Source organism: Xiphophorus hellerii, chromosome 5, assembly GCF_003331165.1.
Source record: "Xiphophorus hellerii strain 12219 chromosome 5, Xiphophorus_hellerii-4.1, whole genome shotgun sequence".
Taxonomy (NCBI): Eukaryota; Metazoa; Chordata; class Actinopteri; order Cyprinodontiformes; family Poeciliidae; genus Xiphophorus; species Xiphophorus hellerii.
The window spans coordinates 18,410,971-18,430,514 of NC_045676.1; the positions used below are offsets into that span (position 1 = coordinate 18,410,971).

Here is a 19,544-nt window from a genome sequence, read left to right on the forward strand (position 1 = left end):
AAAATAAACACCATGAGGTTTGTGGCTGTAACATGTAAAATATTCCAGGACTTTTGCAAGGCACTGCAAAAGCACCCATTGTTTTCATTGAGCTCTCATTGTACTGTATTTAAACCCTTGTTTTGCCCCCTCTGCTGGTGGAAACTGTTATTTTTCTTATCTTGATGTTTTGCTTTTTTTTTTTTCTCACACAGTTTTTGTCTTAAGATGTGATGACATTGCTTCCCACAGCTACTTCTTGTGAATCTTGTGTTATTATTTTTCTGAGTTTGAATTTGAAGCATGAGCACCTTTTATCACTCGCTTCACACAGTCAGCTCCCAACACTCTGATTTTCTGTTGTTTTTCAGAAGAACTGATTGTGTGCATCGCAAGACGACAGCCTCCTCCAACTTACTGCCCCTGCTGAACTGACAACGGGGGTGACCACTACACTACCGCCAGGATTTAACTCCAACATGTACACTCACTCCTTTATGTCGCAGCTTCTCTTCTTCTTCTTCTCTCTCTGTTACATTCCTCTATTGCAGCGGACGAATGAATGAAACTACAGGAAGTGATGTGGATCTAAAGCGCTGCCTGTGGACAACGGATCGTGACTCTATAACCACTCTGTGCTCCGTGATTCAATAACCACTAAGTTTGAGTTTGTGGCTTATGATTCTACATCTCTGTGAACAGCACTACAGTACAACCTACCAGGAAGACACTAAAAGGCCTGATTTGACACTTTTTAATGGAAATGATCAGACTGGAACACTTTGTGGGGAAGTTTTATATTCATGATGATGACACTATTTTGACAAAATCAAGGGAATGTGTTTTGGGTTTTTTTCCCTGACTTTTGCTGGCTATACGCTACAAAATTCTCTGAGAATAATTGTTTCTGTCTTATTAGATCTGTTTAAAGCTTCTGCCTCTTGTTGCTGTAGTGGTTGATCCTCTACTTGCTTTGCGCTGAACTGCTACTTGTATACATGCTCCGTACCTGTGCCAAAATGTTGAGGCAGAGTTCAAAATCTTTTTTCTCTTTCAGTAGCTGCACTTAAAAAATGTCTTTTGCTTTATTTGACGTGCTGCCTGTGTTTCAAAGTTTGCATCGCTGATCTCTTTGGGGCCTCTGACCTTGGTGAATATCCATAAATATAAATCAGTGCAAGTATCTGTAATACATATGTGTCAGTACAGAGGAATAAATGAGAATATTTTTCCTCTGGCTTGTTGGAACAGACAGAAGAGTCTGTATTTAAAGTGATCCTTCTTCCAAATAGTTTAATAATCCTGGAAAGTCTTGGGAGATGCCAAAGCATCCGTCAAACTGGATCTGCTGGTCTTTATGAATGTGCAAGAGAACTGTTGCTAACAGTGCGCTAACTGGAGTGCCTCACATATTGGATGTATCCAACATAGCCTGAAAAGACAAACGTTTTTCACTTTCTCCTATCGCTGCAGCTTATATGTTGGGAATACAGCAGGGGGGGTTTTAAAGCCTGTTCTGGAAGAATAAGTGAACTAATGCTTAAAATCTCCTCTTTGTATGGCATAAAATTCTCGATTTCTGTTTAACTTACTGCTTCAGAACACTATTTCCTAGGCGAATCCATGTTGTGAGTTTTAGCCCACATTTGTTAGTGCTGAGTGAGATGTAGATATTGTCTGGATTGTTAAAAGAAGCACTATAGGGGGGAAAATGTATTTGGGTTGTTTTGTTTAGTTGGTTGTTTTTTTTGCTTTGTTTTTTTTTTTTTTTTTTTACTTTTCCATTCCAGGTGAAAAATTATTCTCTTTTTCCCTAAACGGACAACTTGCCTTTGACCATAAATTTAATAAAGTTGGAGAACAGCAAAGGATCATGTCAGAAAATCTGTAAGGAGGCATAGAACACAATTTGCTACTAGTTAAAATGGTGAAAAGAATAAAAGCACATCTAAACTATATATATTCAAGAGAATATTTGTTAATTTTAATGGTTTTATGTATTTTCTTTTTATATTGATTTGGGAGTTCATTGTTTCGGGTGTGCTGGGTGAATGCATATGCAATCAGTTTTTGTGTTTTGATTTAAAAAGAACTGAGTTTACGTCTTAATTACATGCAAACCAACATAGCTGGATTAAATCAAACTTCCTACGCAGAACATTCTGATTGTGGATTACACCTTAATCTCTTTGCCTTGGCTCTTAAAAGTTGCACATTCTCATTTATGATTGAATTATGTAACTAGCAATAATGTTTTTAATAAAAAAGAAAGCTAGATTTCTGTCTTGTTTATCGTTGTGATTTTGATTTTTGTAATGAAACGGGAATAATGTGCAAGTATAAGAAATCAAATGTTCTTTTTATGTGGATAAATTAACCAGTGATATGTTGTACAACATAAACCCGAGGAGGGGGAATCACGTACTGGTAGATTACTGCTCCTCCTTCATTATTTGTGACCCACCAAGACGAGGTGAGCTTTTTTTAAATGAAGTATTTAAACAGAGCTGCTGGCAGAGGCATAATCAGTATATCCTGTTTAGAAGTAGTTCAGGTGATCGTTGTGGTTCTTATATCATGGTAGAAAAACTCTTCTTCAGATGCATTGTAATTGTAAATAAGAATTCATCTTTAATTACTCACTTATATAAAATAAAGCTATAACCAAAGTGTACGTTTAAATTTAAGTGGGGATGGAGTTCAAAATCAACAACCACAAACCTAAATTTTCACCAGCAGCTCTTTTTCGCTAACCTGCTCCCTTCTGCAGCGCACGTCAACAAATGTCTCTTAAAAGCATTTGAGTTGTTCATGGTTACTACTTTCTGTTCAGCTTTATGTCATAGATCAGAGTACTGTACTTTCTTTAAAACTTATTTTGATTAGCAGTTCTTCAGGTGTTATAAAGTTTCCCTGTGGACTCTGGCTGCTTTCCCCCCCCCCCCCCCCCCCCAACTCTTGGTCAGTAGAGTGCCTGCCTATTGTCAGAGGAACGAGTTTTTTTCATCAAGCTTAACTCTGACCTGTGTGAGTCATTCAGGCATACAAAGTTCTGTAAACTGAAAATATGAAAAAGTCATAATTAAAACTATGATGTGAGGAAAACGTGATCCTAAAATTATTTCTGAACATTACAGTGACTACTGATTATATCCTGACTTTCTTTCTGTCAAGGTGCCTGCCGGTCTTTGTTAACTTGAGCATCTCAGTCAATTAAAGTAAGAGGGTGAAAATTGGTAGCAGGGAAGCTTTGTCCAATTGGTCAAATATTGACATGGGGCTGGATTTGCGTTCATGATACTTGAAATATTAAATAAAATACTGTACTGAGGCAGATCTTCATAATTGCTACATTATGCATGTTATTTGATATATTGTGTCATATGCAGTAATATTAATTTTTAAATACTTGTAACAAGTAAAAATATTTTAGCTCCAAAGAACTACTAACTTAAATTGACAAAATTTCTATTATGTCTTAACAGAACAGGTTTCCTCTTTTTTTCCCTCCTGTAGTTTGGCAGAGCGGCCACAAGATGGCATTGCGCCGCGCAAAAGCGGTGACTCCTCTTTAGATTAAACAGCAAACAGCGAGTGAGAGAGAGAACTGGTGAACATTGATCGATTCTTTTTAATGTTCAGTTTAACGTAAGTTTCATGTGAAAAGATTAGTCGCTCGTTAGACAAATGCTTGAATGCGCTATAGAAAAAGTAAAGGTGAGTATTTTTAAGCTAACCCGCAGCTAGCAAATTTAGCAATGTAACATAGCTAACATCATCAAGTTCAGGGTTTATTCAGCCGGGCTAGTCGTTAGAAAAAGTTTTTATGCGTCCTGTTTTAGATTTCTTGATCTGCCTAATTACAAGAGCTAACAGTCAGCCTTAACGTTTTGTTTTTTTTTTATCAGTGAAGGTCGTAGACCTTCACTCCAGCATGGAAAAAGACGGACCTTACTACACGTGTTCTTCTTTTAGACCCTTAAGAAATCGAAAACTTTTAAGATGAATCAGAAATGTTCAGTCTGGTTAAAAAAAAAAGAGAGATTATTATAGATTTCCAAGTTAGACTACAAAATTTAGACCCGTCCCTAACAACTGGATTTTGCTGAAGTTAGCATCCGATGTAGCACCAAGGGGGTTTCCGCTAAATTTGACTGGAACTGGATTATTTTCAAAACTATGTCCATCCTACACCGTGTGTCTTACAGAATATGTGATGTCTATGATATAATCCAATTTAAATTATTATTTATAAATTATTTAAAATTATATTTTGTTTGTTCTGAAATTGTAAGTTATCCATAAGCAGCAAGGCAACCCCAGACCATCACACTGCCATCACCGTGTTTGATGCTCAGGTCATAACGGTACAGATGTGAGATGGACCATTGTACTCTCTCTGCTCAGCAGTGATTTAGGCCTTGAAACGTTCTCATGGATCCAAACCTCTACCTTACTGCTGGGTTAACCATGACAAATGTAGACTGCAGTGCTTTGTTGCTCCTGAATGAGCTGTTAAAACCCTTTTGGATTAACTTTGGTTGGCCGGCTGCTTCTGTACCATCATCACCGTGGTTCCCTCTAGTCCAGAAGCCATAGAAATTGCTTTGTAAACCCTTTCAGACTGATGGATGTCAAGAACTTTGTAGACCAAGACATATTTTTGCGTTTGAAGAGCTTTTCGCCTAGGGCTGGACAATAAATCAATACAACATACCGCAATGAACACGTGATCAATACCGATACATGATACATCTGATCGAGTATTCAATGTACAGAATATTCACTGAACTCCAATCCAGAACCGCACAGCATTCTGGGAGATGTAGGCAGAGGAAAAGCTTTAACCGCTGGACCTCTCACTGTGAGCCAGGCCAGGTGAGTGGAATCAACTAACTCCTCCCCCCTGTTCTTGGGCTACGTAGCAACAACCTGTCAAGTAACAGCAGCAGTTTCAGGTTAAAAATAAATCTAAAGGCGTGGAATAAAAACTGTAGATAAAACAGGAAAGGTCGCGCCAGTATTTCAGATATTTAAAACAAAATCTAATTAATAATTAATGATATAGACAATTACTGATATCGACTGATATCATATGCTTCTATCATGATAAGTTTTCAGCCACATCGTCCAGCCCTACTTTTCGCCGACCTCATGTTGTCAGACAGGTTGGGTTTAAGTTTCTATTGTTTCTATTTGATCTGATTTCATGTATATAAGTTTGATAATCGTATTTATTTGTTCCACAGATCCGGCAGTAACCAGCCCTTGGTGTGACTCATTAAACGTAGCCCCAAAAAATGTGATTAATCACAGGTAATTAATGATGTAACCAAGAGACAGTTGTATTTCCTCACAGGGCTAGCTTTGATGTAGAGCTTTTTGCCTTAAAGATAAACATTATTGCATTTTATGTTGACTCTGGTCGTCTTAGTCCAACATTAAAAGTAGTTTGTTGATCTGAAATATATTTTTTTGAATTGCTCCTCTTCATTGGTGCTTTTTGCTCCCAGGATCTTGTGAACATGCAGAGGTTCTGGTGGCCCGGCTATGAAATGCAGCTTCTTGAACAGCTGCAGACGCAGCAAAACCGTGCCCAGTTCTGTGATACCCTGCTGCAAACTGAGGGTGAGGCCGCTACTAAAAGCTACATCAGGAAAATCATGACACTGTATCCCACAAACTCAAGAAATCCCTGTCAGTAACTCTCCAACTTGCCTCCACCAAGGTATCGCCATCCCAACCCACAGCTGTGTCCTCGCCGCCCTCAGCCCTTACCTGAGCCAGAGGCTGTCGGACTCTCCCTCCCCTCCATTGGGGCAGAAGCGCCTGCTCCACCTGCAGGAGGTGACGGCCCACACCTTACTGAAGCTCGTTGGACTCCTGTACTCCGGCCGGCTGGAAGTTAAAAGCAGCAAGGAGCAGAACGACGTTCTGGCCGCTGCCCACAAGTTTGGAATCTCTGACCTCGTGTTGGGATGCAGAGATGGGGAGAGGAAAGGCGTAGAGCTGCTGGAACGAGGGCGGAGGTTTCACACGGGAGAAGGCACAGAGCCGCGCAAAGGGATGGAAATGCAGGATGCACAGGTTGAGTCTGAGATAAGTGGAAAGACGGAGAATGATTCTCTTGTTCAAAGGAAAAGCTTTTTAACTGTTGGGACACAGACTGTAAACAATACTCTGATGTCTGTGGCCAGTCCTGGTCCTCTTTCTGATCAAACTCCTCCAACTATAGAAACAGCATTTTCTGTATCAAACTCGTCTGCCTCACTGCTACCTCAAAACCTCTCCAAGTTTTCGCTCACTTCTTACCTAACCGTCCACAGCGAGCCAGAGTCTACAGCTGGACAGTCCTCTGACTGTTTAACACACTCCTCATCCTTCTCAGCTTCGTCCAGGTACAGAGGGACGGTGCTACCGGTCGCCAATGACGATGTCGGTTCACCAACATCTCATGAAAAGAACATTTCCAAACAGTTGGTGGAGCAAGAGAGGCCAGGACAGGAAGATGGAAACGCGACTGTGGATGGAGGGAGTTGTTCTCAGCCAAGAGGAGTCTGCAGGGAAACGATACGGGGAGAAGAAAAGGAGAAGAGCAACTCAAATTTTAGAAGAAGTGGAAAGAATCTGGACAGGATGAAAGAGGTAGAGCAGATGATGGACTCTGCACAGATTTCTGTCAAGGTAAGACCTGCACACTGCACTCAGATGATGACACTGAACAATAATCAAGGGAAACTATAATCAAAAATGTCTCATAATCTGGAAAAATTTCATAGTATATCAAAATCTACAAATTAAAGCCACTTTTAATGGATGTTTTGCATCCTGGAGTAATACTTCCTGTATGTCTCTGTATGCTGGCGAATCCTCTTCCCACTTTACAAAAATACATAGCGGAAAATGCAGAAGGTAACCTGGTAAAATAGAGACAGAAGATACAAACGTTATCAGAACTTCATTTGATGTGTTTGTTTCATGGCTGTAAATTGTAATGCTCAAAGCAATGAACCCACAGGAACTCAAATAGGAGGAACAGATCTGTGGTTTTATTACATTATTTCAATAATCTTTGGCTCAGATGAAACTGAGGAGGAGGACTGAAGGAGAAGAGTGGGAGATTGTGGAAGATGCAGATGAGACGGCATCGGTTCCTACCAACCCGAATCAGGTAGATACATAGCATGTTCAGAATTTAATCTGTTTTATGCCACAATGGATTCATTTTGACAAACTCTTGAGGGTTTTTTTTTTTGCATTCAGTCTAGTTGGGAAGGTTTTCCAACATGAACAGGATGTTAAAGGTCGTTCATCCAGCAGCATTCCCATCAGTTCAAGTTCAGAGTTTTGACTATGCTGCTCCAAAACCTGTTTTGAGTTTTTCTTTTTTTTTATCCATTCATAGTTGGTCTGCTTCAGGTAATTGTTCTGGTCTGAAACCCAGGTGTTCCTGAATGTAAGATGACGAACTACTGCCCTGAGATTTCTCAGTTTCAGGGTTTCCTGGTAGAGAGCAGAATTCATAATTCCATCTATTGCGAAAAGTAGCGTAATAGTTCATCACTCTACCGCCACTGTGTTCGATGACTGATTTTGGTAGCATATGGCAGATAAAACAGGACACATTAGAGTTTGTGGGTCTTAATGGGGCCAACCTGTATAAAAAAGATAGACTAAATAAAAGTAAATCCTTCAAAATATTCCTTATAGTTAATACAGAGCAGTAGTTTTCCCCCTGTGCAGATTCACATGGAAAATTATTAGATTTAAACTTAAAAAAAAAACAACCAAAAAAAAACGTGTTCCTAAAATCCGACTCGTGTCTGTTTCCATAGAGTTGCTCCAATCAGAAACCCCCTCAATTTGCTCCTAAAGTTGTCAACTCCCCTGCTCACTCTGTCCATCCGGTCCAGAAGCCAGAAGCCCTGAAGGTCCAGCTTGTCTTAACCTCCTCCCCCCAGCCTCCTAAACACGCCAACACCAGCTCGGACTCGGAGGCGCGCTCCAGCGGCTGGCTCTCTCTGAGCCGCAGCAGCGAGCTGGAGTCCGAGGGTCGCACGCCGCTTCAGGGTCCCACGGAGGAATCTGATGAGAAGATAGACAAGCTGTTGGAGAACATCATAATGAGCATGAGCATGCTGCCGGACCTGGGCAGGAGCTGCAGGAAGACGCATGTGAACCACGACAACTTGCCGACCTATTGCCAGGTCCCTGGTGCAGAGAGCGGGGTGGGGCCGACTGCGCCTCTCTCTGACGTCTGCACAGAGGAGTGTGTTTTCTGCCAAGACCTGGGGAGGCAGGGGAGCCACTCAGACACAGACACAGGTGGGTATTGTTTAACGCTGCTTTATTAATGTGACAAAACCAGAGCTGAAGTGATTAATTGTGATTAATCGATTATTTAAGTAATCGTTCACTAATTTAGTAATTGATTTATTGTTAATTGGAGTGTACAGACTATAAAAAGTCAATTTGCTGAAAGAACAACAGATACTCAGAGCAGTAATTAAGTCAAAACTGTAAAAAATATATATAAATGTTCTACCCAGAACTCTTCAAGTGGCAGTTTTAGCGTCACCTGGTTCAAATTCTGCAAAAAAAGTCAAATAAAATCAATGTCCCAGCCCTACTCTATGGATGTTAAGTCGAGCAGAAAGGGTTGAGTTTTTCACATGTTGATGTCACAATGATATTTCTAGCTGCATATGCATCCTTTGCTACAAATGGTCAAGTGCTGTTATTAAATTGTAGGTAATACATTTTTCTTATTTAAAAAAGGAGTTGGATTATGTGTTTAGTTGCATCATTTAATCTATTTTTAATATTACATTAAAAGTCTTCAATGGTTTAATGACAAATCTGCTGTATGAGCCAGTCGTTTTATCCGATTAATCGATTTAATAATCAGAATACAAAATAATCATTAGTTGCATCCCTAATCAGAACATTTGATGTCTAAAAATGATCCGGGAAGGATTTTTATTTTCAAACCGAAACCTGTACTTAATGGACTGTCCTCTCTCTCTCTCTCTCTCTCTCTCTCTCTCTCTCTCCTGTTGATCTTTAACCCTCGATGATCTGGTTGTCTAGGGCTCCATTACTGTTTTGGAGCTCAGAACCAATCAGGCTACACAAACCCCTCAGCTGCACACACTGCTCTGCAGACAGAGCAACCACAGCACTCAGAGTTCAGATCCTTTGTACCGATGGATGGGCTGAGCTGGACCGGAGGAGAGAGCTCCCCGTATCCCGTTTCGTGTTTCTCCAACGGGCAGAAACTTCACGACTTGATACTGCAGCAGCCATTCTGCCAGGAAGACCAAAGCATCGAGTTTTTGTCTCTCTCGCATGAAAGCGACTCACAGTCAGCCGATGCGTTTTCCCTGCCAACTATGGAGGACTTGAGGCTGCCACAATGTCTTTCCCCATTAGTGCCCTCGGCAGGTCACCAACAGCCCGACCCCAGCGTCTCGGGCCGGATGGAAAAAGATGTTCAAAGTCTGCCCTGGCTCACAAAGAACGCCTGCATGCTGACATTTCCACTCAACGCCATCACAGCGGGTAAAACTGAGCTGCTGGAAGCGGACAGCAACACACAGCAGTCGCAAAGCTTCAGGAAGCTCACGCTGAAAAACGAAGGACAGGGAGGCCCTGCGAAGAGTGTGGGACAGAGAGAAATAAAACCCAAACGAGAAAGAAAAACTGACGCCATGAAGAGGAAGAAAAACAAACACGATGCTGCAGAAGACACGGCACCGCCCAAGAGGAAAAGAAGGCGGCGACCGGATTCTTGGAGAGAGTTGGCTAAAGTTTCATCCCTGGACACAGAAGTCATAAATGCAGCAACAACAGTTTGTTCTGTGAGTTTGTCGTGTAAGAACATTCTGATGAAGCAGAGAGAAATCGGCATCAGCTCCTTAAACAAACCCCCGTCAGCATCAACAGCCACCGGCAACGAGAAATCCAGAGAACCCGGAATGCTCTGCACCAAACAGCCGCGGATCAAAACCAGGGGCTTCGTTAAGCAGTCTGAGCGCGACACGAGCAACGCCGTCTCAGATAAGTGCTGCGTTTTAATCCCGATGATCCGCCAGCCCGTCTTGGTGCACAAACAAGATCCAGCCGTGACCAAGAGGAGACGTGGGAGACCGCCTAAAGTAAAACTTGAGAATTTTCCAGAAGATGCCGGCGCCATCTTTGAGAACAAGGGTCATGTTGAGGCCGGCGAGGAAATATCGGAGAAGGAATCGCCAATGGAAGACATAAAGTTTGGAAAGCTGATGAGCAGCGCAGGCGAGGGAGAGGCGAAGCAGCTGAAGAAGACCACTAGTGATGAGAGCTCTGGAAAAAACAAAACTGATAACATGAAAAGTGGTGGACCGCAGAAGCAGTCGTGGATGGTGACTCTGAAGGAGTTCCAAAAACTGATTAAACGCAAACACTCCAAAACAAGGAAAGGGACTGAAGTCCAAGACAGAAACAAACCTGCGGATGTTGGAGAATTAGAAAAGCAGGCACAAATAGACAAGAGTGGCACCTCAGAGACTCACAGCCAGGCGCTTTTTGATGCTACAGTTGTTGAAAATCACAACCAGCTTCCCAACACGTCGGCAGCTGCGTGTAAAACGAGCCTTCAGGATGTGATGATCAACTCAGAGGCCAGGAAGAGCTGTGGTTCAGGCGAGGAGGACAGACCGGCCTTTTCCTGCGACGTTCTAGAAGAGGAGAAACAGTCTGCTGCAAATCTTGATGAAGGTATGAAGAGGTTTGATTTTCATCAGTGTTTTTGATTTGATTTAGCTTTTAAAACCTCACTGACTGTCAATGCATCCCAGTCTGTGTGTTGCCACCAAAAGACTGAAATGTAATTATTTAAGAAGCTGAAAAGGTCTTGCACCTCTTGAACTTCTCAGCATTTCCTCGTGTCGCAACCACAAACTCCAACGTAAATTGTATGTGGTACAGGGACATAAAGCAACACATATATATGTTTAGTGATAAATAGGCCTGTCACGATAGCAAATTTTGCTGAACGATTAATTGTCTCAAAAATTATTGCGATAAACGATAATATTGTTTGAAGACCTTTTTACACTGAAAATGACGTAATAACGCATGCGATTTCCTGCCAAAGTTAGATACACTTTATTTTCAAAAGAACACTTAACGCTGGAAATGATAAACAAAATAAACAAAACAACCAAAAACAAAAATAAAATGGATTCTCAGTCTCCATTAACAAAAAATGTACTTGAAAAGAAACTAAACAACATAAAGCCAAAGTGTAAATAAATACTGCATTCAACCAAAAGAGTGCAGATTATGAAGTCTGTATATTATGTTGCCCTTCAGTAATAATTAGATTTAAATAGAGAAAATGGGCACATCGACTACCTGATGCAATAATTCACAGTACACGATTTTTTGCGGCTATTTTTCCCCTTACAACAATCTTAAAACGTTGGTCTTTCTAAGATTGTGAGGTGTGTTATGGTAGATCGTCGTTGCCGCTCCGATCTAAATCAGGGGTTTCCCCCGACTGGGCGCTTTAACGCAACCTGTTGAATGTGACAGGCAGCCAATCAGAAAGCTTGGATTCTCCTCTGTGTTTTCTGATGGGAAATTACGTCGGGGAATCCCAAACAGCTGACACGACGCAACCCGAAGTCCAGCGGACATTGGAGATGATATGTGGAAACAACATTAATGTTTATTCAACATGCAAAGAATATAGAAATGACAAGAGGAGGAGTTGGAGCGAAATTGCTACCGCAGTTGATAAACCCGGTAACTTTTCAGCTGTTCTTCGTTAACGTGATGTAAATAGGTTATAATGATTTTCATTCAGTCAGGACTTTACGCTGACACTAGTTACATGCATTGCAGGTAGATTGTAGTAAAGCATTGATTAATGCCTGGTTTTTAAATTAGTTAACTGGACTTGTAGCCATTATTTTGTGCCCATTGTTGGACACCACACGGCCGGACCGAACCCGATCGAACCGTTATAGCTAGGATTTCTGTCGGCTAATGTGTGGACTGTCAGGTTTTGAAAATGGGCCGACAATCGGCCGGCAGATCTAAGATCGTGTCGTGTGCGCTGGGCTTTACACTAAGGAAATGAGGAAGGGAGGAGTCAGTGGAGAGCACCGAAGTTGAGCCTTTTTCCATTTAGTGTCATTAACAAAGAGAAAAAGGCTGAAGAGACGATAGTGCCGATAATTAAAATGACGTCGATAGTTTTAATTTATCGTACGATTATCGTTTATCGCGACAGGCCTAGAATGATTCGGGGTTTTCATTTTATTTTCGAAGCGATGATCTGAAAAACATGGTGTACATTGGTAGTCGTCTTTTTTCAGGTCTGTCTCTGCCATCTTTATTAGGGTCGGAGGTGTTTCCTGTTCTTTGCAAAACAACTGAAGCTCAGTCAGATCAGCCGGAGAGTCTTTCCACAGATTCTCAGCTGGACTTTGACTAGGCCATTCTAACACACCAATAAGCTTTGATCTAAAAAGTCTAGTCATAACGTTGGCTGTCATGCTGCTGGAAGGAACCTCATCAGTCTCCAGCCTTTGGCAGCTGTTAGCAGGTTTCCAACAGTCTTCTTTTTGACTTCTTGTTCTCTGACTGATGCTCCCTGCCGGTTTCGATGTTTAGAGTCGCGACAATCTCGTCCCATTTTTTTGGGTCCCTTGGTTTTCATTGCTCTGCAGCTTCATTAGTGCTTGTGATTAATCCTCTGAGGCCTTCAGGTAACAACGGTATTTATACATAGTAAATAAATCACAAATTGAGTCACATTAGTGGACTCAATTTACCGATTTGGTTACTTGTGAAGGAAATTGCTTCTATTGGATTTTATTTAGTGTTGTCGATGTGAATGGGGCTGAATAAAGGGGCGCCACACTTTAAAGCATTTTAATAGTAGAAAATGTTTGCTTCTATTTCACAATTATGCACCAGTTTATGTTGGTCTGTCACCTAAAATTGTAATAATATACATTGAAGCTTTTACTTGTAGGGGGTGCAATCAATATGATGTAGATTAAATGATACGGGTGTTCAGATACAACAAGTTCACTTAGGATACTGATAATGCAGTATTTGCCGATACTGATATCAGCACAAATCATGTATACTTTTATTACTTATTTTTAGGCTAAACAACATTTTTTCAGAGGTAAATCTAGGAAGGAAACTTAAAAGAAAGCATTAGAAATGATAAAGAGGCTTTTTATCTGTTCAGGAAGCTCAGTCAACTGGAAAATTGTTTTCAGACGCTCCTTCCATCCACAGAGCTTATCAGGTTTTAACACATTCGCTGTTGTTGAACATTTGTGAAAAGGTGAAAAATATCGGTGTGACAAAGCGCGGTCTCCTAAACGGATGTCAAGTGCCCTAAATGTCACATAACTAATCTTAACAATGGACATATGGAAAGCAGTGTAGCTTTCCATATTGAAACAAAAACTCATCTAGGTTTGCTCTGTTTTACCTAATTTCTGTTGCATGTGAAGAGTGACGTCGCAAAAAAGAAAGCCACTAGAAAATACCTAGCACAATTTGTGTCACCAGGTGCGGATGGCGGCAGCACTTTGTCCGGCTGCAATGAGAAAGAGGAGGACGAAGAGGTGGACGTCATACTTTACTCTCCTGACAAATTTTCAACCAGAGAGTTAGAAGAAAGGGTGGTCGTCATTCCAGATGAAGAGGAGGAGGACGAGGATGTTATCGAGATAGATGTCATAGGAGATGAAGAAGAATAATGCTTTGTTATGGTTTTTGTTTTTTTTACCATGTTTGTTCAGCATTTTTAATAGTTACATATTTTTATATAATTTTTGGAGTTCATTCGTTTCTATCTGGAAGATGCTTATTTTTATTCAATCAGAATTTAGTTTTCCACCAGATTTAGTTAAAAATGTACCGTTGGAGTGGAGGATGTTTACATTTCTGTATTAACAAGCAGGAGGAAAGTTCTCACTGTTGTTTATATTTTTCAAATAAATTTGAATGATTTCTGTGAAAAGAAAATTAGAAGCTATTAAGTTGAAAACATTCCTATGTGTAAAATATAATGTTATGTTTATTAAAACGTTGTCTTTTCATGTTTGGCTTTGGCCTCCACTTCCTCGGCGTCTAGGGAAACGCCCCTAGGGGGCGCACTGTTTTGGAAGCCCTCGTTTGACGTTGTCTTGCCAGCGGAAGTCACAGAGGAAACGCTCCACACGTGTTTTAGCTGCAGATTTTGAAGGTTACAAGAGAAACAGCGGCTGGGATTTGTGTCCGCAGCAGAGGGTCAGAAGAGCGGCGTGTGTTGCGGTTAGAAGCCGGGGCTGAGCAGCACGGAAACGGGAGACATGGACCCCATGAAGGCGCAGCAGCTGGCGGCGGAGCTGGAGGTGGAGATGATGGCTGACATGTACAACCGGTAAATCTCTTCTAACAAACCAAAATCGTTGCCGAGTTTTGCACACACACACATGCACAAATAAATAAGGTGAATGTCGATCACTCAAGTGTTTTAGGTTGATCTAGAATATATTCTGATCAGAAGGGCTGTTTTCAGCCTACAACTTCTAAAGTCGTACATTTTGTATCTTCTAATGTGAAATCCATAACTAAAGTATGTTCACCCCTGGACATTTGTCACGTTACACTTAATGTAATTAGCAGATAATTTGATCCATCCCACTGTAGCTCCGCCTGTATGTTAAGGGTCCATTCATCATCATCTTCATCCCATTAATTATGTACAATTTCCCAGTCGTGACTAAAAAGAATCCCCGCAGCATGGCGCTGCCACCACCATGTTTCAGTGAGAATGGTGTGTTCAGGGTGATGTGCATTTTGAGTTTTTTGCATGTAGCATTCAAAAGTTCAGTTTTGGTTCGTCTGACCTAAACTCTTCTTCCAGAAGGACAACCACACGGCTTGCAATGAACTTCAGCAGGAACATTTTATGACTTTTCTTCTCACCACTCGGTCAGAAGGTCACGATTTATAGGCAGAGCATAAATGATCAGTGTTGCATTCTTTTTGAAATTCTTCTCTGGTCTTAAGGTGAGTTTTCTATAAGATAATAAAATATAAAAACAATAATGTATTAAATTACAATGTTTCAATAAAATAAAATCAAAAATCATAACAGAAAACAAATTATTTTATACGTGTCTACTCCTGTATAAAGCCACGTCAGTTTAAGTTGTCATTTCTGGAGGGTCAAATTGTTATGCGGTAAAAGAAGAATAAATGCCGTGGGAATATTTTTCCTCAGTGTAACAGGAAAGAGGCTGAACACAGGTGCACACAAAATGGAAATCATGTCCTTTGTGTTGAAGCACGACACAATTCAATACAACACATGCTTGTGGTCGTAAAAAGCCATTTAACGTTTCAAGTGTCACATGAAGAGAATGTTTAGATGTCTTCCTTATTTAACTGATAATTTTGGTTGCAAATGTTTGCCTGGTAAATGTTTCCTGAGCAACTCTAGCTGTTGGAAAGTAAATAATAAGATTTATTTTAATTACGGATCTCATTTCAGAAGATGGTACTGTGAGAATGTGATGTTTGCTAAAAACAATTCAAGCCCTCCTGGAAGCACTGGAGTGATGAGATGGGAGTGTTCCAGCTGAGACTGTAGGATCCAAAAACACAAAGAAGAGGGCTGGATCTGATCGATAAAATATACTGGGCCAGGTTCACTTACTGGGCCTAAACCCTAGTTCCGATTTATCCCTTCAATGTGTCCTAATCTGAAGTCAAATCAGCAGATTTCATGAGACAAATCTAGAGCTAATCCACGTCCAAACGGGGAGTTAAATTAAAACTGACTGGAGGCAGATTTAACTCTAGATTAAAGGCTGTTTGCATGATGAACATGGATTATCTTAAAGATATTATCGATGCTAAAAAAACAAAACACAAGATGATCGCTCTGACGGAGGAATAACCTGCCGAATGGATTTAACAGCATTGGTTCTTCCATGCGTACAAAAACAATGCAACTGAGAAGTTTTATTTCGGACAACGCTTTCATGTGACTCAGTGATGGAAACCCAAGTATTTATCACCTAAATGAACAAACAAACTGTCAGGACAATAGTGCACACAGTCTGTAATTAATGCAACATGTGAATGAAGAAAGAGTTGCATCAACTCATTCTGCCATCCAACAGCTCAGTAAGTATAGAGTGACTTTCTGTGTTGATTGATGTCATATTCCCAATATGGTGCAAGGTTGTAGAGTGAAAAATGTTTTCAAAACATGTACCAAACTTGTGCCTTGATCTACAACATTTTATCTGGACCCACTCATGATTCCAGATCTCCTGTAATGTGCTCAGTCTGAAGCAGGACAGCACAGTGGAAATGATCCCGCTGACATCAGGTGTGCAGCAGGTGTGTAATGAGAACAGAAACTCTTCAAATTGAATGATTGTGTGAAAATCCGGCCAATATGAATAAAAGAAGGGAAATCTTTCCGGAAGTTGTCTGAGTCATGTTGGTTTGTATTTTATTTCAGCTAAATTGATTCACAACAGGGGTGCGTGGATTCATTCCTCTCATTCAGTCGTCTCTGGTTGACTCATGCTGCTTGCTTTCAGTTGTTGGGTTCTTTGAAATAATACTTCTCACATTGCTGACAGTTTTCAACGTCATTTTTTTTCTTCCTGTCTTCGTTTTATGATCCTTTTTGAGTTTCTCAGTGCATCGTCCTGTTTCCACCGTGTGCAGCACTTCTTACAAAGGTTTTGATTTATTAGTGAATGTTTAAAGCAAAGTAGCTGGAAAAGTTGTTTTGTGAAATGTTATGTTTCTAATTTGAAATTGCACTTTTTGATCCAAGTCATTCATCGGCCATCATACTCGTCTGCCATAATGTTTTGTGAAATTTCATCAAAATTCATTGTCCTGCTGTTTGAACAAATGCCAGCAGGTGGTGCTGTTGAAGTTTACCAAACAACAGATTTTGAGCATAAATGAAGTAACTTCACTCTTTTTTTTTTTTTCTTTTTTTTTTGGATGACTGACTTTTTGTCTGTATTAAATCAACAATGTGACTTTTTCTGTTCTCAGGATGACAAACGCCTGCCACAGGAAGTGCGTCCCGCCACACTACAAGGAAGCAGAGCTGACGAAGGGCGAGTCGGTGTGCCTGGACCGCTGCGTGGCCAAATACCTGGACCTTCACGAGAGACTGGGACGTAAACTCACAGAGCTCTCCGTGCAGGATGAGGAGATGATGAGGAAAGCGGCGGTGGGGAGCGGATAGAGACTTTGAAAAAAAACAGGATCTGTGTAGAGAAATACAAGAGTTTGGGCTGGGATGTGTGGGATCTAACAGACTCATGTCTTAATAAGAGGGAGGGTAAATCAAAAATGTTAAGTTAAAGGTTTTGAGGGTCCATAAAGATGAGATTCCTCCTCTTTTGCATCAGAGGATGACGCAAACGGCAGCAGTGAAGAAGTAATGGAGGGAAGTGGTTCTCCACAAGCCTTTCTGGATTTTGATTCTTCAGATTTGCCTGAAGATCTCACCTGCAGAGAACCGCAGGTGTCCTGGGAAGAAGGACACATGCTTAGATTTTACTCTCAGATTTATGGCTAATTTCCAGCTGTCTCTGGTCCAGAACCATTCAAGCTACTGAGCTGTTACTGATTATGAAATGAACTCGGTCAGCTGTTCACATTTTTTTTTCCGTGTTTCAAATAAATATGTAAACTCATAAGGTTGCATAAGGTCGCAGACATAGCCGGTCCAAGATATAAGTAACTTTAACTGCTGCCTAGAGCCTCCAGACCAGCAGGGGGCCCCAACTGGGCTTGTGTATATAAAAATTTCAGATTTGGAAATATTATTATTAAGAATGAACTTACTTTTGTATTTGGTTCCCAAATTTCTGAATATTAAATTGAAAGAAATATTAAATGAAAGGTAAGATGTGATTTAAAGAACTAACAAATGACGGTTGTTTAACAGTCATGATTTAATGCCACTAACTTAATTATTTGTTTTGCTTACATTTGAGCTGGATGGTTTTTTTTAAATTTACATTTACCTACAAATAATTTAATTTTTTTTGTAATTTCTTATAAGCGCTCGGGCCCCTATGTCCTGACTTTAAACTGTATTAACCACACACCAGATATGACGAAAGAATAAATAAGTCTGTGAACTAAACCTGCCAACAAAATGTTTTTACTGCTATTTCTTTAGTAATAAATGGAAAATTATTAATTCTAGGCTCAAGGAACTCATTCTGTGATGGGATCAATTTATCTTAGCAGGAAATCATCACACTATCAAACTGAGGCAGACTAAGAGATATGAGGATTTTGTTTGGTGGGTGTGATCTGCTCAGGGCCCCAAATACTCTAGCGTCGGCTCTGCCTGCAGGATCTGTATAGTTAAAGCTATACTGAGTGTACAACTAATTTAGAAAACAGTGGCTGTGTTGTGAACCAAGACACTATGCAACATGTACTCGCCATTTTATTTTTATGTCCAGCTTTTGCTGTATGGTTCTTCCAGATAAAATGGACTTTGCTCTTTGTTGTGCTTGTGTTGACTTTGTTTGGCTCTTAGTGGACCACAGTGATTTGCCAGTTAAAATTTGTTAATGTGCAAACCACACGGATGGTCTGTTGTTAATCACGCTCAATAAAAACAGTGTACTGTGTTTATCTTCTGAGCAACTGAATCTGTCCCATGCTTGATGCGTCTCAATCAGTGAAGATTAAAAACATCATTTGTCAGTATTTCAATAAGAAAAGTGGTTGAAAATATTTTTTCATCACAAGAAGAGGGCTATATTCCAAGTTTTTATTTGTGTTTGATTATTATATCTTGCAGCAAATAAAAACTTAATTCGCTTTCCTCTCGTAGTTAAGATGTCACATAGGAGCAATGGAAATGAAATTTTAATTGAGGGAAGTTATGTTTTGGCATCATAATACAAGAAAGGTAAAAGAATGAAAAACTAGCTCATTGCAAATTGTCAGTCATGACAATTTGTGTTTACTATGAAAATAACATTTTCATTTTATTTTCATAGTAAACACAAACACCACGACTTTTTGTCTTGTGTACACTCATTCATTAAAATGGGCTAAATACAGCAAATGAACGAGTGACTGTATCAACTTCTTCTTCCTGACTTTAAATTAAGCAAATTTTCTACACTAAAAAAATAAAAACTACTGATTCCAAAAATCTAGAAGATTTTATATCTTTGTATCTACAGGGATTTATAGATTCTCTCTCTCTCTCTCTCTCTCTATATATATATATACAGTATATATATACAGTATATATATATATATATATATATATATATATATATATATATATATATATATATATATGTCTTTAACCTTCACAAACCAAAAACTTATTTTAATAATATGGAAAAGCAGTCTGACTTAAATTTTTAAAAATGTACATTATTTTTGTAGCCCACTCGTCCTCTCAGTTTTGACCCACATTCCTGACCCATCAGTTCTAATTTATGCAGAAGGTTGTTTATTTACATCTGTCCAGTGGGCAGTCATTGACG

The 19,544-nt window shown here is 40.1% G+C and overlaps 3 protein-coding genes across 13 annotated transcripts in view; all 3 read left to right on the forward strand.

Annotated features, from left to right (window-relative positions):
• ctnnd1 (catenin (cadherin-associated protein), delta 1) overlaps positions 1–2,256 on the forward strand; it is a 32,558-nt gene extending 30,302 nt beyond the window's left edge. For 7 of the 11 annotated variants that reach the window (XM_032562871.1, XM_032562870.1, XM_032562874.1 and 4 more), the window contains one exon: positions 351–2,256. Coding sequence is in view for 9 of the 11 variants with exons in the window: in XM_032562870.1 (XP_032418761.1) it covers positions 351–409 (59 nt within the window). In the remaining 2 variants the exon portion in view is untranslated. The remainder of the gene's footprint in view (positions 1–350) is intronic. The other 4 variants (XM_032562872.1, XM_032562875.1, XM_032562868.1 and 1 more) reach the window with 2 other exon arrangements.
• A 136-nt stretch (positions 2,257–2,392) lies between these two features.
• On the forward strand, positions 2,393–14,090 carry LOC116719970 (uncharacterized). Its single transcript, XM_032562862.1, has 7 exons — positions 2,393–5,295; positions 5,493–5,607; positions 5,708–6,663; positions 7,061–7,150; positions 7,815–8,304; positions 9,070–10,734; positions 13,558–14,090. Exons 2-7 carry the CDS (start codon positions 5,505–5,507, stop codon positions 13,746–13,748), a joined length of 3,495 nt encoding a protein of 1,164 aa, XP_032418753.1. The 5' UTR covers positions 2,393–5,295; positions 5,493–5,504; the 3' UTR covers positions 13,749–14,090.
• An 84-nt stretch (positions 14,091–14,174) lies between these two features.
• On the forward strand, positions 14,175–18,680 carry timm10 (translocase of inner mitochondrial membrane 10 homolog (yeast)). The gene is made up of 2 exons (XM_032562891.1): positions 14,175–14,413; positions 17,065–18,680. Exons 1-2 carry the CDS (start codon positions 14,343–14,345, stop codon positions 17,258–17,260), a joined length of 267 nt encoding a protein of 88 aa, XP_032418782.1. The 5' UTR covers positions 14,175–14,342; the 3' UTR covers positions 17,261–18,680.
• Positions 18,681–19,544: the final 864 nt, after the last annotated feature.